Source organism: Phycodurus eques, chromosome 12 (genome assembly GCF_024500275.1).
Source record: "Phycodurus eques isolate BA_2022a chromosome 12, UOR_Pequ_1.1, whole genome shotgun sequence".
NCBI classification, from domain to species: domain Eukaryota; kingdom Metazoa; phylum Chordata; class Actinopteri; order Syngnathiformes; family Syngnathidae; genus Phycodurus; species Phycodurus eques.
The window spans coordinates 16958999-16975497 of record NC_084536.1 but is presented as its reverse complement, the minus strand read 5'-3'; the positions used below and the strand labels follow the sequence as shown (position 1 = coordinate 16975497).

The 16499-nt window shown below is 39.9% G+C and overlaps 1 protein-coding gene across 1 annotated transcript; it reads left to right on the top strand.

Annotated features, from left to right (window-relative positions):
• lnpa (limb and neural patterns a) lies at positions 1–11225 on the top strand. The gene is made up of 13 exons (XM_061692773.1): positions 1–141; positions 676–743; positions 1158–1199; positions 2808–2995; positions 3077–3135; positions 3220–3260; positions 4097–4180; positions 5354–5405; positions 5492–5710; positions 6695–6800; positions 9195–9265; positions 9588–9743; positions 10401–11225. The coding sequence occupies exons 2-13, from the start codon at positions 717–719 to the stop codon at positions 10562–10564; spliced, it is 1209 nt and encodes a 402-aa protein (XP_061548757.1). The 5' UTR covers positions 1–141; positions 676–716; the 3' UTR covers positions 10565–11225.
• Positions 11226–16499: the final 5274 nt, after the last annotated feature.

Below are 16499 nucleotides of genomic sequence, written 5' to 3'. Positions count from 1 at the left end.
AGTCGTGGCCTCACAGAAAGAATGCCCATGTTGCAATAGAGGACACACCCCCCCCCCTAAGCTTGACACCATCGAAGCAAGGAGAGCTGCAGACACTCGGTACAAGTCGCAGGCACATCAAACCAGTCGGCTCCGCTCAAGGTACATCCTTTCAATCGCTCAATTAGGCTGCCGCATATTCACGTGCGTGCTAAAGTGTCCGGTTAAAGGGCTTTAAATGACGTAACGTTCAGAACGCAACACGTTGTGCTAGCGTCGACTCGCTTGCTACCCCAAAGTTAGCTCGTGCGCCTAACGCTTGTTGAGGGAAAAAGTCGACTGAAGTTATTTAAACGCGTTGCTAATGTCTCATTTGAGGTTTAACATTACGGTACCAATGATGTGACTTAATGTCGTTTTTAAATACTTCGCGAGGTCCACTTCTTTGGAATTGCTAGCGGAGGTTAGCAAGCAACTAGCCGGCGGCTACTGTAGAACTTAATCTGTTATTTTTTGTTTTAAAGTTTATTTATGTTTTTTTTTTTTTTTTATAGACGGTGTATCTTTAGTACGGGAGTGTTTGCAGGCGTTATTGAGTACGAAGCTGTTCAGTTCAAGTGACAGGCCTGCTTTCAGTGTTCCTCATGTCTTGTGGCTTGACAACTTGTGTGAAACATTGACGCTTTGTGTCCACAGGTGGAAAACGGCGAACAGTTAAAACATTCAGATTCGCCAACATGGGGGCTGTCGTCTCTCGGTGGAGGGTGGGTGTTTATTTTAAACAGAATGCTTTGGTTATACACTCCTTGGCCTCACCAGGCTTGGTACATTTGTACAATCTAATGACACGAGCTGTATCAACAATGGTGCCTTTTACAAAGGCAGTTATCCTCAACTTGGATACATTTAATGGAAAGTTCATTAACTACATAACTGGGGCCAAATATTATGATGTGACTCACAAGCCAGTGCACAAACTACAACTTGTTAACATAAGCCCTCGAACACCTGAGCTTTATTATGTTTGCAAACTTTGCATAATGATGTTGACTGTGCAGGTGTATTTTTTTTTACTTAGAAGCAGACTTGTGTAAATAATGTAGAAATAGGGACGTGAAACAAAGTTCTCCTTACTCCTTTAATGGCTTTGTTATTAATTCCTTTTTTCCCCCTTGCAGGCCAAACCTTCCACTGTGGAGATGTTGGAGGGAATAGATAAGGTATGCGTCAAACAGGAACACTTTGCTTTTTAATTGTTTGGTCTGCGTTACTTTTATTCCACACGCTGATAGATTAAATACTTGAAGATTCAGTGTATCGTCTAATTGGCTCAGTGGGACCCATGCGCTATGAGGCAGGCCATCAGGTGTGACAATTTTTATCACAATTGCAAAGCTTAAGGTGCTGTCAAAACACAGCTCAAACCAGTAATAGACATGTAGTCAAACTGAATCGTTGTGTACCTAAAATACTTCATTTGATGAGTGACGGGGCTTTAGTGCTCCACTACAGTTAAGCTTGCCGGCTATTTTCAGCCCTCTCACTTTGGAGCACTTGACACCGCTAAGGTCATGTAGCAGCAAAACATCCCCTTAAAAAAACATCCCATTTCCTACTGTGAAAGATTATTTAGGTTACTTAGTTTGTTCATTGAAGCACAACAACGAGATGGGAAGACTTACTGCACTGTTTCTGGAGTGACACACGTTATACTGTGACTGTAGTGGAGACTGGGGCACATTTATCTCATTGGCTATTTTTGGATTGGGTAACCAATACTTTAAAGGGCTGCATGAAGGAATACTGTATACATCTATAAAAGATAGCAGTGGCTCGAGTAGATGTCATATAACACAATGTCTAATTAAATGGTTTGCTTAGCTTTAGCTATAAACCTAATGCGTTTGATATGCCCATTCCTACTAAAAAAAAGGCAATTAAAGAGCAAGTGAGAATTAATTCGACCTTGGTAAACTTTCATGGTTTCATGAAAAAACTTTTTTATAGAGCTGCAGTGATAATCGAATAACTTGAATAATTCAATAACTACACAAAAAAGGTTGAAGTAAAATCTGCTCCTCGGAGCTTCGCAGGGATCACTTATCCATACAGACTAATGTGACTGCAGTCCCACGCACCGATCTGAGCAGAAATACTCTTAAGTTGGAGCGATGGTGGGGAGCCAGAAGGAAGCAGTCCTGTAAAAGACATTAAATATCCAAAGTTTGGGATCATTTAACACTTAAGGAGGAAGACAAAGTGCAATGTGTAACACAACAGAATGCCTATGATTGCCAATACAAGGTAATGTATCGACTAAAAAAATTTAAGGCACCCTACCATCGCTAGTTAGAACGTATTGTAATGCCAAAGTGGTCAAGGATAGACAGCCGCTGGTGCGCTGTCAATCGCTTTGTAATAAACACATTTATACACAAGCTGCCGATGGCCATAACTGACGCTGAGTTACTCAACATGCAGACTGTTTAACGGGGTAAGCCACTTAACAGCTAGCCAACCCTACACTCTTATTCGCTGACACCCACGTCACTCACCAGACCAAGTCCAGCCAATTAAGCCATACACCCTCAAAGTCACAGATTGTACAGTAGACCGTGAGGATGGTGACCCCATGTGGACAGAAATAATACCTGCACCTCACATGCACATGTTTAATAATGCAATATATATATATATATATATACACACACACATTATTTTTTTGTACTCAATCGATGGGATCATCATTAGAATAGACAATTCTAAAAATATTTGATTGCTGAAGGCCTCCTACATTTTGACTGAATGTCAGCATTGTTTTCTTTCAGGACATTCAGCTTTATGAGAAACACGGCGAAAAATACCAAAGGCAGCTGAAGATTTGGCTTGGCCGGCTGCTTTTGCACTCTGCTCTTCTCTACTTGATCACCTGCATAGTGGTGTATCACTGGTACCTGCCCGAACAGCTCATGGGGCGCTTCATTCTTGCTCTTCCCTTTGTCATATTTCCTTTATTGTAAGTATAGTACACACAATCAGCTTTACAAGAAACATCACCATTGTGAAACTTTTTTCTATTTATTCTTTCTCTCTTTAGAGTGTGGTTGCTTCGAAAACTCCTGATAGTAATATTTTCTCGAAGAACCAAAAAGAATAGTATGAGCGTTTTAATGATTCCTCGATACATTTCTAATGCAAATTTGACTGAAATTGATTAAGATTATTTTTTTTTCCTATCAGATGAAAAACTGGAGAATCTTAAAGTGCAAAAGAAGAAAATTGTAAGTTAACTATGAAAATTAATACACTGTACATTGTTGATCAATTTTAAAAACCTGTTTGGTTCCTTGAAGAACATTTTAGGTTCCTTGAAGACTAAATTGTCCACAGGCAAGAATGTGTGTGTGAACGATGGTATATGTGCCCACCAATTGGCAGGTGACCAATTCAGAATGTATCCAGCCTCTCTTTGGCTTTAAGATGTTCAAGAGAGGAGGTTCCACTTACTAGTTATTGTGGTATTTCTAAGAATAAAAAGACAGAAAGATGGCCTCCTTGGTGCTGTACTGTACTGTGATAATACGCACATACTGTAATCACAGAAATGTTCGTTCGGCCTTGTAGAATACATGAACATTTAAAATTACAGTGATCTTAAGGGACTTGAACAACTTCTCATGTCGGAACCTTTCATTGTTGCTCTTATTGATTTTATCAGTACTTTGTATTTGTTAATCAAGGTTCTGGACAGATGGCATTTGATTCGTGTGAGGACTTTACCCAGTAAATTGCTCCGCTAATGTCACTGTAATTAATAGCACGTAGTGCCGCAACCAAATAAATCTGAGAAATGACTTGTCATCCTCTGTCGGGTCTAATAACTTTCAATAATTACGGCTGATGGATTTTCACCATCTCCATTATCGAAGTTGTGAATGTAATTATTCTTCATATTACATCTAAACGTAGAAATATTTGGTATTTACTGTAAATGAATATATGCACCTTCTGTCATTTCTTATGTCACTGTAGCTGTTTTTTTAAAGCTGTTTATTATAGCTAAATAATTCGATATTAGATCATTAAATAAGGACACAGTATGCAACTCTCGTTTCAGCTTGAAGAAGTTATGGAAACGGAAACATATAAAAATGCAAAAATGATTCTGGAAAGATTTGATCCTGATTCCAAGAGGAGAATGGTGAGCATTGTATTTTGTTTTTGTTTTGAGGAAATCCTATGACAGGTGTTTGTATTGGTGATTTGATTTAGTCCGTCAGTCAAACTTATTCAACCTCCATAGCGATTGATGTTTGCCAAAGTAAAACATTTTAAATGTTTAACGCAACCAATTGTAGACATATTTTAAATGATGTGTACATTTTTCAAATGTTATACAATGGTGTTTTTTTTCTATGCAACTACCTGAGGTGGGTAAAATATTGCAAACCCCTCTCACTGTGATTTTTCTACTACTGCAAACTAGGGCTCGGACGGTATTTGGTAAAACCAAAAACCATCCTCTGTATGGTACAATATGCCTTTATAGACCAGTTTTGGTCTCGGGCTACACACTCTAGGAGCGTTAAATATAACAACACATGGCTTTTATGTGGTTGCTGGTTTCTTCCTAATTATCAAATATAAGCCAGGTAGGGTCCTGCCCGCTATCCCTAATCAAGTGGCCATACCTTGCGGATACAAAAGGCTCACTACTCGAAGTCACCATGAAAGCAGGAAAAGTAATTGATGTAGTTTGGTTTGAAGCAAAGGTTTATTCCTGTAGTATGAGTTTTTTTTTTTTATTTTTATTTTTTTTTATAAATGCACTAATGCAAGGGTCAGAGCTTTGTCATTTTTATTTCTACAATTTAAAAGATATACTTTTTGCGCCAAGTATGCACAAACCCTTCCACTGCATTTTAGTGAGCGTGAGTACAACTGTAAATGTTTTTTTTAAAGCATTAAAGATAATTTTCTTTGTCAAATAAAAAAACAAAAAAAAAAAAAAAAGCATGTTGGAACGACCAGTGTCTCCTCTCTCACAGCCAGAATCTCACTTACTTGAACCTCACACAATGAGCTGTCAAATGTTAGACTGCCTCATTCTTTCAGTTTTAACCTGTACAAGCCATAATTTTCCTAACAGTCAACTTGAACTTGCAGTATACGGAACCAAACGAAAAACTGTGACCACAAAACTGTGGCTTTTGGAACTGTTCCACCTCTTCTTCTGCAAACACATTGAGCATTGTTATCCTTGTTAGTGTAGGAGTTTTGTCAGATCTGTTACATTGAATCTCATTAGATTGTGCAAATTGTACCTAACGTTGTGTCCCAACTAACAGTTTAATTATTATTTTTTTAAACAAAGGAGTTGGAATCGACGCCCCTCGGACCCCAGATGACGCCTAAACCAGGGCAAGGTAGTAATGAGTAATAACAGCTCAGTTTTCCGTACTGAGCGTTCCTCCTTTACGGCACCTTACGAGCAGTTTCTCCTTTTTGTTAGAGATTCGCCAGCGCAATGTCAATCCGCAAACCCCGGTGGTAGTGAATCCTGGGAGCGGCGTAGCGGCCCGCCCTCCTCTTTCCGGTGGGCCCACCTACCCTGGACGATCTTCCCACTCCGCTCCAGGAGGACCCCCAGAGAGGGGCCTGTCGGCCGTGGCTGCTCAGCAGAGCTTGATGAGGAAGCTTGTGACCCCTGGAACACCTGCTCCAGGATTTGGTGAGTTACCGGCACACAGGGGGGCCACATCATAATGTGGCCGATTAAGGTGTGATTTACTCGTCCCTGGTTCTCTCCCTCCAGTTGCTCAGGCTCTATTCAGTACTCTGCTTTCAATCTCAACAATGTGCATTAGAGATGCAACTGTAGAAATTGCTTAAAATTACTCACTGAATGGTTAAACCTTTCTCACAAGTGCATGCTTTTGGAAGTATTAAAGTGTTTTTTTTGAGTGTAGAAAGTGCTGTGTCATTGGTTGGGTGCTTTTTTAAAGATGACAAAAAAGCAGTAAAACTTTACATTGAACAGTTGTCCTGTGTGGACGACATCTGTGTATCCATATAGAGGCACTAGACTATTCAATATAAATTATTTCTGGACTATGAACACTCAATAGAAGATGCAAATGCGTGCAAACAGCAAAGGAAATGTGCTCCTAGAGGAAGCCATGAGCCGTAATTGCCATGTGGAATGCCAACTGTGAGCAATGCACCAAGCAGGATTACATTAACTATGATTAATTAGCCAGAGCGCCGTTTGTTCTCTGGGCAGTGGTGGTGGAATCTCAGTAAATGTCTTCTTGGCAAAATTGCCTTTGGCATTGGCAGCATCTCACAAATGGTTTACACGACTTGATATCACCTGCTTTTGCTGAAAATTGAAAGTGAAAAGCAATTTGATACACACAGTCGCCGCGGAGTTTCCATATGTCGATGAATTAATAACCAGCAGGTCACTGAGATGGTGCCAAGTCTCACAGAAATGACCAGTCATCTTCCTATGATTGCTCTTGATGTTAGATTTATATTAATTACTACTCTCCGACACAGCGGGGAATCTGGACGCGCTTTGCCAGGGAGATGTGAGTCATTAACCTCAAGGATTTTTGTGAAATGTATCTCAGTTCTTCAAATTGTTCTTCTTTCCCAAGTTGTCTGCCCATGGTATTTTATATTCACCACAGCATAAATATTTTTTTCAAAGGGATGCACCCCCCAGGCCCACCCCTGGCCAGACCAGTTCTTCCAAGGCACAGAGGGGCTATGGACAGACTCATTGAGTACCTTGTTGGAGATGGTCCACAGAACAGGTAAATACTTTGTGCATTATAATATTTATTCTAACGAGCCACATAATTACAGTAAATAGTATGAGCTGACGCCTATCACAGGTGACTGATTTTTATTTTTTTTCTTGTATTCACGGAAATCTTTTTTTTTTTTTTTTTTTTTTTGTGATTCTGTATCTTACTAGCCTCTCTGAAATTATATACTGTAAATAAAATTTACTTACCGTTTACTTACTGTGCAAGAGGGTACATCATGGACTGCTTCCCAGCCAATCCCAGGGCACATAGACAAATAACCATTCATAGTCACACCTATGGACAATTTAGTCTTCACTGAACCTAACATGCATGTTTTTGGAATGTGGGAGGAAGCCGCAGTACCCATAAAAAACTCACAAAGACAGGGCTAACATTCAAACTCCGCACAGGAGGGCTGGAACCAAGGTCAATCTCCTGCTCCACCACATTCCTGTATTGGAAAGAGATCTGTTGATCTGAGATGCCATTGAAAAGAAGTTAAACCCAACTAAAACAGCTCCAAGGTTTTAGTGTTATCTTGCTTGAAACTGCCATCTGAACATGGTACACTGTGGTCGGTAAATTAAGGGTATGGTCAACAATATTTGTTGTCAGTGATAACTTTTATTTTTTGTTTACCATTTTTTGTTAAAACAATCATATTCATTAATTTCATTAATTATTAAAAAAGTAGTGAAAGTGATTAAAGTGAATTTGAATAAGCCTTATCTAAACATTTAAATACACATTTCCAACTGTTTCGATACTTTTTGCACAACTTGCTGTTTTTTTTACAAGGAATTGAGGTAAAGTTATTTTTTTTTGTCATCGTTTCCAAGGATGTCCACTTCTGTACCTTTCTGTGACTCTTCCAGTCTCTCTATTTCAGTACAGTGTACAACGCCAATTCCAATGAAGTTGGGATGTTATGTTAAACATAAATAAAAACAGAATACAATGATTTTGGAAATCATGTCCAACCTATATTTAATTGAATACACTACAAAGATATTTAATCTTCAAACTGATAAACTTGATTGTTTTTAGAAAAGAATCATTAACTTAGAATTTTATGGCTGCAACACGTTCCAAAAAAGTTGGGACAGGGTCATGTTTACCACCGTGTTACATCACGTCGGGCCCAGAGAAACCGTCGGCGTTTCTGGCTGTTGTTGATAAATGGCTTTTGCTTTGCATAGTAGAGTTTCAAGTTGCACTTATGGATGTAGCGCAGAACTGTATTTACTGACATTGGGTTTCTGAAGTGTTCCTGAGCCCATGTGGTGATATCCTTTACACATTGATGTCGGTCTTTGATGGAGTGCCGCCTGATGGATGGAAGGTCACGGGCATTCAATGTTGGTTTTCGGCCTTGCCGCTTACATGCAGTGATTTCTCCAGATTCTCTGAACCTTTTGATGATATTATGGACCGCAGATGATGAAATCCCTAAATTCCTTGCAATTGTACGTTGAGGAACATTGTCCTTAAACTGTTCTATTTTCTCACGCACTTGTTCACAAAGTGGTGAACCTCGCCCCATCTTTGCTTGTGAATGAGTGAGCAATTCAGGGAAACTCCTTTTTATACCTAATCATGGCACCCACCTGTTCCCAATTAGCCTGTTCACCTGTGGGATGTTCCAAACAGGTGTTTGATGAGCATTCCTCACCTTTCTCAGTCTTTCTTGCCACCTGTCCCAGCTTTTTTGGAATGTGTTGCAGAAATAGAATTCTAAGTTAATGATTATTTGCTAAAACAATAAAGTTTAACAGTTGGAACATTAAATATATTGTCTTTGTAGTGTATTCAATTAAATATAGGTTGAACATGATTTTCAAATGATCGTATTCTGTTTTTATTTATGTTTAACACATTGTCAAAACTTCATTGGAATTGGGGTGGTTTTACTGTTGCAACCTGCTGATTAGACACTAAAGCTCAGACTGGCATAATGGTGAGATACTGATCAATTGTTAGGGGTCAACTTGGGCTCATACTGAAATGTGAACAGCATGATGAAGAGGACTGTTTACAGCTAACTGAAAATGGAAATGCTTTGGTCCATTTGTGGATCAAATAACTGTTTTGAATTTTGCTATTCAGCTCTTTGGTAAAGAACAGCAAGTTGTGCAAAAGTACTGAAACATGGATCAGTTGGACGTGCATTTAAAAGTTAACAGAAGGTCAAATTAAGTACACCTATAAACGTTACAATACATTTTAGGTCCATCTTGAAATTTCACCTGAAAGCTGAATATCCCTAACTTTTTGTCAGTAGTGTAATTTTGCCCAATTGGTTGTTTGCTATATACAAATAGATGTGTAGATGGTGTTAATAGCAAGTGTTTATTTGATGTGGATCGTCCCTTCAGTGATTTTTCTTTCCTTCCTCAGATTCGCTCTCATATGCCAGCAGTGTGTGTCCCACAATGGCATGGCATTAAAAGAGGAGTTTGAATATGTCGGTAAGACTTGGAGAAGCACTCAGCTTGTAGTCAGTCTCCCTCAAATGCTGTGGCTCCTTTTGCCCTCTAGCACTTGGCAGCACAGTATATCATGTGGCTTTTAAACGCCCCCACCACCGCCAACCCCTGTGAGCAAATTCACACTAAGATTGAATATGCAAACCAATGCTGTGCATCAATCTTGTGTGTTTATGCTTCTCAGGGCTTTTTTAAAAAAAAAATTATTTATTTTTATTTTTTTTAAAACAAAGCGAAATTGGCTCATATTCATGTATATGTCTGTTTGTGAGATGACATTCACATGTTGTTTTATTTGTTTCAGCCTTTCGATGTGCATATTGTTATTTCCTGAACCCTGCCAGAAAGACCAGACCTCAAGCACCCAGACTCCCCGAGGTCACTGGTGAGCTCAAGATGTCTTCTGAGGCCCCCTCCTCAACGTCCAGTGCTGACGAAGATCCCTCGCAGGCTGTTAATGGTGACAGCAGATGCCTATATACTACTTGGACAAAAGCCTTGGGACATAACTCTTAATCAATTGGGGGTTGGTTGCCAAGACATTTTGGTCAATCCAACATTTCTACCTGTGGGAAAGGTTAGTGGAAGGCCCTTATCGGCTCTAGTTTAAACGTCCCCTAGTACACTGTTCCCCAACCTTCTTTTCACTTCCTGGTGTCATGGCCAGATGTCTGAACACTTTTGTCCAAGTAGTGCTCAATGGTCAGATCACAAAATACTGTACAGTGGGTCCTCAGTTTGTGGCGGAGTTCTTTTCCAACTGTGGCGACTTAATCTGAATTTGTATATTATTTGGAACCTATGCTAACGCAGTTGTACAGTATTTCCTCATAGTAGTTCCTCATAATTACATCATATATTCATAATAAACAATTCTAGGCCATAAACAAAACAAATGAAAAGCAGCATGTACAACAGTACCTGTGCGTGCCTTCTTGTCGCGTGGTGCCGTATTCTTTGTTGGACACCATTTGTAACCTCGAGATTTCGTGTTTCGGGACCGTTGTAAACTTAGGACACCCTGTATTAAAATTGCCAGGTCGTATCTGTGCTGAAATTTACATACAATAGGTTTGTATAAATACTAACACATTTCTTTCAAATGTTTTGTTACCAGAGGACATGCAGGATGCAGCACCCCCAACTCCCCCAGAGTCCAGTCCTGAGTCTGACCATCAAAGCACTCTCGAGTCACAAGACGAGAAATCTGATAGAGAGCAAGATTTGTCTGCCATGGAGGTGGACGAAAGTAGGCCTGTTCCACATCATCTGGAACTTTGATGAAAGAGGTTTAATAAGTATTGCCGATTTTCGGAGTAGCGCAGAAACCACCAAGTCTTACTGTGGTTTTCAATGTTTGCAGCCCTTTGCTTTGGCAAGCGTTTTTATGGTAGTGATGAATTGTTTGGTACAAGACACTGGTAGGATCCTCCTCACCAACCTGTTTTCCTAACAGCCTTGTCTGATACGCTGGAGTTTGCATCGGGCATGTTTACCTCTGTATTTGAAATATCTTAATAGGAAACTGTTAATGAAACATTATATTGATGATGTTATTGATACAATTTTTATTTATGAGGTCCATTGACTGCTGTGCCTTAACTAGTTGTTGACTGGGGTACTGTGTAGCAAAGTGGTGCAACCAGCATGTTTACACAAAACGGTACATAAAGAATGCACTTACAATGTTTTTTTTGTTTTGTCCCCCCCCTTACACACACACACACACACACACACAAACAAACAGGTAAGAGAGATTAACGTCGGTACTGTGCCCCTGCTGGAAGTGCCTTTTCCGTTTTAAATGGCTTCCTCTTGAGTGTTTTTGATGCAACCCTATTTACATTTAGACAATCCCTTTGTGTTTTTAGTCAAGTGAATGAATGTCTGTTTGCTGTGAATGTGTCAGTTTTTCAAGTGAAAATAATATTAAAATACACTTTTGAGAACATGTACGTGTTTATATTAGTCCTAAAAATGCATTCTCACAGGCTGTGTTCAGAATCACTATCCACTGCAGTGGTAGCTTGACTAAAGGGTGTCCCGATATGCAAATTTTGCGAGGTACGAAAAGTTCCTCGGATGATTTTTTATTATTATTTTTTTTTTTTTCTCTCTGGGTTGTGACCAAGAATTTGAGAAACGAGTGATGGATGGCGGCAGTGTAATCAAAATCACTTCAAAACAAGCAGCAGATGGTGAACAATTCTTAAATATCCTGCATTTTGGCTCTTTAGACCGCCATAGAGTGACTGTCTACCATGGTGTTGGTATAAAAGTGTACATTTCATGGACAAAAAAACCCCAACAAACTTGGTTTTGTAATGTGTTCACAAAAGGCCACTAACAGCTACTTCTGTTTGGCCTAGTTTTAAATCTGCTTTGTCCATATTTGGCTAAGACCACCCCCTTTCCTCTGATTGGTTGCCTCTATGTGGAAGACCCACTTGTTGTGTCGACAGCGCTGGCTCGGGAGGTAGGCGGAGGTCTTCGCTCGTGACGTAGATAAGCTCGACGAATTCGAATGACTTGTTTTCCGGCCTCTCAGCAGAAAAACATCTAGAACTCAGGAATGTGTAGATGATTTTAATTCATATTTCACGTTTACTGATGCACCGTACAGACAATATTACATCCCAAAAATGAGCGAAAGTTCATTTGGCAAAATATGTCCCCTTTTGAAAGGATTGTGCTTGCTTTAATTGGCACTCCAGTTGGCGTTTACTGTCAAGTTAAACAAGGAATTATGTTGTGTATTAAAACCAATCATAACTTTGCCCTATACAAGTCTGTTAGCTTAATGCTAATACACAATACAAAATGCTATAGTCGGGCTAATGAAACTAGCACCAATGTTGTGCTATAAACCTATAAGGAAAAGATATTTGAACACAAACGGTGCAGCAACACATAGCTATAGATAGACATAATACAGGCATATAGTTATCCTGAATTGTTTTTTCCTCTCGCCTTTGTGTCCTATGTATGAATTATACTAACTCCTGGTAGCCAAGGCCCGCACACCAGAAGAAGACACACAATGAATCATGTTGCACAAACTTTTTTTTTTTTTTTTTTTTTTTTTTTTTTTTTATAAAAATAAACACAGGTTACAAAATTGTTGGCCACTGGAACAGATGAATGGCATTTCCATTCATTTCAATGGGGAAAGATGACGTGAGTGTTTTCTGTTAGCCTGGACATGGACTGAATTAAGCTCGTAAGCGGAGGCGCCACTACTAGTTCACCGTTATGTAGTGCAGTTACAATGTTTACTGAGTCTAGGTTATCCCCAGTTTAGTGCTCTCAATGTGTCTCACGTTCCATCGTTAAGTAGTGAGCAACCGATGGTCACTAGAAAATCAATATATCCCATGCATGATAGGTTGCACTGTGGCATGAAAAGTTTTCACAACACATCACAACTTGGGTGAACACAAAATGCTTTGTTAGTATAGTTTCATAAAATACACTCATCTTAAAACAATATAATTTATTTGTTTCACTATTTATTACTGAAGGTCCACCAGTTGACATTGATCCACTGATAAATGATTACGAAATAGCCACAGTGTGAGTGACACTACTAGCTAGCAAAATAGTGATTGGGTCCATGTTCTAAGAGAAGCATTAAAATGGGGAATAGAAAAAGGTAAGAGTATGTAAATAGCTGTGATTACATCAGCTCGTGTGTACTCCGTATGTGTGTCAGGCTTTACAAATTGCTGCCCTGTTTCAGCTCCTCACTGCCAATGTTTAAACAGTCCATTTTCATTAGCTGGCCAATTTTAGCTTGTGATCATTTTATTTTAGCTCATTGATCATTTCAGACAGCGTAACATAATGGTGTTGACACCGAGCCCGACCAGTCTTGATTGCTTGACCCTCTTCATTTGCAACCAGAAAGTCATTGCAGCTACAAAGTCGTTCTGCTGCCACCGCCTGACCCCCTTCCCCTCAACATGCACTGTAAACTATGGGGGAGGTCAACGCCCTGCATCTTCTATGGGTTTTGATAATGTATGTTTACAGAGATGTGACCTACGGGGCCTTGTAATGCATCAATGTGACATCCACAGTAACGCCTGATTCCACCGCATGCTGTTTGGGGTTGACCTCTGACAGGAGTCGAACGGGGGAAAAAATGGGACATCAATGGGACAATGTTTTCACACCACTGGGAGGTTGTTCCACCATACACAGGCTGCACATGTGCATGCGTGTCATTTTTAGTGCACTGTGAAAGTGACTGAAATGATTGTTTTGGGCTTGGTGTTACATTTATGCCTCATGTCATAGATGTCATTGATTCCGTTAAAAGATCACTTTTCAAATGAGATGCAACACAAGAGATGTTGGAAAAAATACATTTAAAAACGTTTTGATTGACACTGCATCATACAGTTGGCCAATTACAATATGTTGACTGGTGTTGCCAAACGAGGCAACCAACATACAAATACCCTTCTGTGTAAGGTACAAACTACAAGCACCACAATAAACATAGTTTTAAATGAATACTGCTCTATGACTGATTGCTCTGTCAATCAAAATTGTAAATCAAATTGCTGTTGCAAAATTGCCATCATTTTCAATGATCGAAACGTTCCATGGGAAATAGGGGCAAAAAACAGAAATTTACAAAATTCAAAGCAATTGGGAGGGGAAGGGAATGTGGCTGCAACTTAAATATACAGTAATATATTTTGCGTCAATGTCTGCTAATGAAAAAAACTGCCCTTAAAACCTCTTTCATCAGAGTTTCCATCATGGCATCACTAACAGATCTTCACACTTGAAACAAATGAAATACAAAGCCCCAGTGGTGAGGTAATTTTGTAAAAGCAATGAAAAGGCACAGAGGAGCCGTCCAAGGTTCATAGTTCTATTTCACTCCCATCTCTCACACGCACATTCGAGGCCACTTGACTCAAATTTATACTGATCTTTTATTTATACCCAGAAAAAATGGCAGATAAGAAACATAAGCATTCTTGATATTGTGTTCTGTCATATCTTGCAGCCAAAGATTGAAATCCTGCGAAACAATTTTCTGAAGAAATGAAAGAGCGCACCCTCCTGAACCCCGGAGGAAAATAAGCCCGCCGTGCGAAGCGGAATATGAAACAGAGGCCCCGAATAAGTAAAATAGACAAGTGCACCAGGCTTGTCACTTTTCCATTTGCTGCCCCTGAGTGAGAGCACTTTAAAAATTCTCCCCTTATCTCAGCAGAGACCTTTATCGTTATGCTCTATCTACTGTACTGAATACGAAAAAAAGACCATATCAGGCAAAGGAGGCTTTTAAAGATTTTCCTTGATTCTTCCAATCATTAAGTAGAAAACAACAAAAGTCATGATGGAGGCGGTCTGCTAAATGGTGAGATGAGTGTCACGGACGCAGTTAACGCATTTGCGATATTAGACGTAACGACGGGCTCTCGACAACAGCATCATTACACCGTAATAAGAGCAGCATCTCCTTGAGAGCGGCATTAAAACCACATTAGAGTACACAAGAGCTGGCCTTGATGAGCACTGAAGGGGTGATGGTTCCGAGCAGCCGGGCCCATTATTGTGCTGACTCTCACTCGCTTGCTCCTCGATTGCCACTTGACAAAAAGCTCGGCACGAAAGGTCATCAGCCACTTCCGAGAAATTAACTTGGGAAAGTCAAGCCATTTAAATGCTCTGTGAGCAGATTGGATTGGATTCATTTTGGAAAAAACAACAACAACAAAACATTCTGTCAAATGACAAATGCATGATAAAACACTGTTAATGTAGCAGAATGACATTCAGGGATCAGGGAGCATTGTAATTGTCTGTCCTGTCTTGTGGTCATTACAACGCAAGAGCGATGACATCTCCATTTGACAATTATTACTGTAAACAATATGTCACTGCATTGTAATTATGTACTGAACTGAGAGAATGCACTTGTATTACAAACTAATCTCACTGCATGGGTGTGTGAAATGATCTTTTGAAGCGTGCTCACATTTGAGATACTTTAGGATGCAACACTGTTTCGGGATTCGTTTTGTAGTTTTACGAAAGGTTTGGTGTTGTGCAGTGGTGAGCCATCGGTGCTAGGCTAGCAAGGCCTTCTCGGCCTAAATACTATCAGAAGCACCAAACCACATTTACGACTTAAATTCTAATATTTGTTCCATGAAATTGTGTCAATCTATTCCCAACAGTTTATTCACTTGATTTTATAGCGTTTGTGTTGGCTGCGCTGTGGGTGAGGTGGAGCCTAACCCCGCAGACTTTCGGGCGGGAAGTGGGAATTTTCCCAGCCAATCAGTGCGGAAAAAGAGTCAAAGAAGTTATGAATATTATTATATTGTAATGAAATGTGGATGTGCAAAGGTTTTCGGCCTCCTTTAAATGTTTTGACCATATATATAGTATACAGCAGTTAGTATTCCATGCCTTCATTACATCTCATCTGGATTATTGCAGTGGACTTTATTTTGGAGTCAGCCAGTCCACCATGAAACATCTCCAGTTGGCTCAAAATGCTGCTGCTCGTCTCTTAACAGGAGCACGTAAGAGGGAGCACATTGCTCCGATTCTGGCTTCCCTCAACTGGCTGCCTGTGTATTTTTGAATTCATTTGATCCTTTTATCCACTTTTAAATCTCTAAATGATCTTGCCACGCCTTACTTTCACCACGCTCCTGTCAGATGCCTCAGATCAGCCAGCAAGCTGATTCACGAGGTACCAAGGTCTAGAAAAAACTCACATGGGATGCAGTTTTTTCTGTTGCCGGTCCCATGCCGTGGAACGAACTCCCTCTGCACATGAGACAAGAGCCATTTTTATTCTTTGGCTTTCAACTTAACATGAGACTCTGCACCTGTTTTAGTGCTTTATTTTTGTAGTGGTTTATTGTGTCCATTCATTCATCCATCAATTTTCAATGGCTTATCCCTGTTAAGGGTCACAGGAGAGAACCAAAGCCGACTTTGAGCAGGAAAGTGGACAGTCAATCACAGAGCACATAGAGACAAACAACCATTCATAGTCACATTCACACCTTTGGACAATTAAATTATTCAATTAACCTGACATGCATGTTTTTGGAATGTGGGAGGAAGTCGGACAAAACCCACACAAGCAAAGAGAGAACATGCAAACTCCAGTCAAAGAGTGACAAGCCGAGAATGGAACTTTCTGTGTGTGAGGTAGACATGCTAACCATCGTAC

Coding starts and splice junctions, on each gene's coding strand:
- lnpa (XM_061692773.1), top strand. CDS start 717: ATGGGGGCTGTCGTCTCTCGGTGGAGG. Junction 2,996..3,076: donor TTTGTCATATTTCCTTTATT/GTAAGTATAGTA, acceptor TTCTCTCTTTAG/AGTGTGGTTGCTTCGAAAAC. Junction 5,711..6,694: donor AACACCTGCTCCAGGATTTG/GTGAGTTACCGG, acceptor TTTTTTTCAAAG/GGATGCACCCCCCAGGCCCA.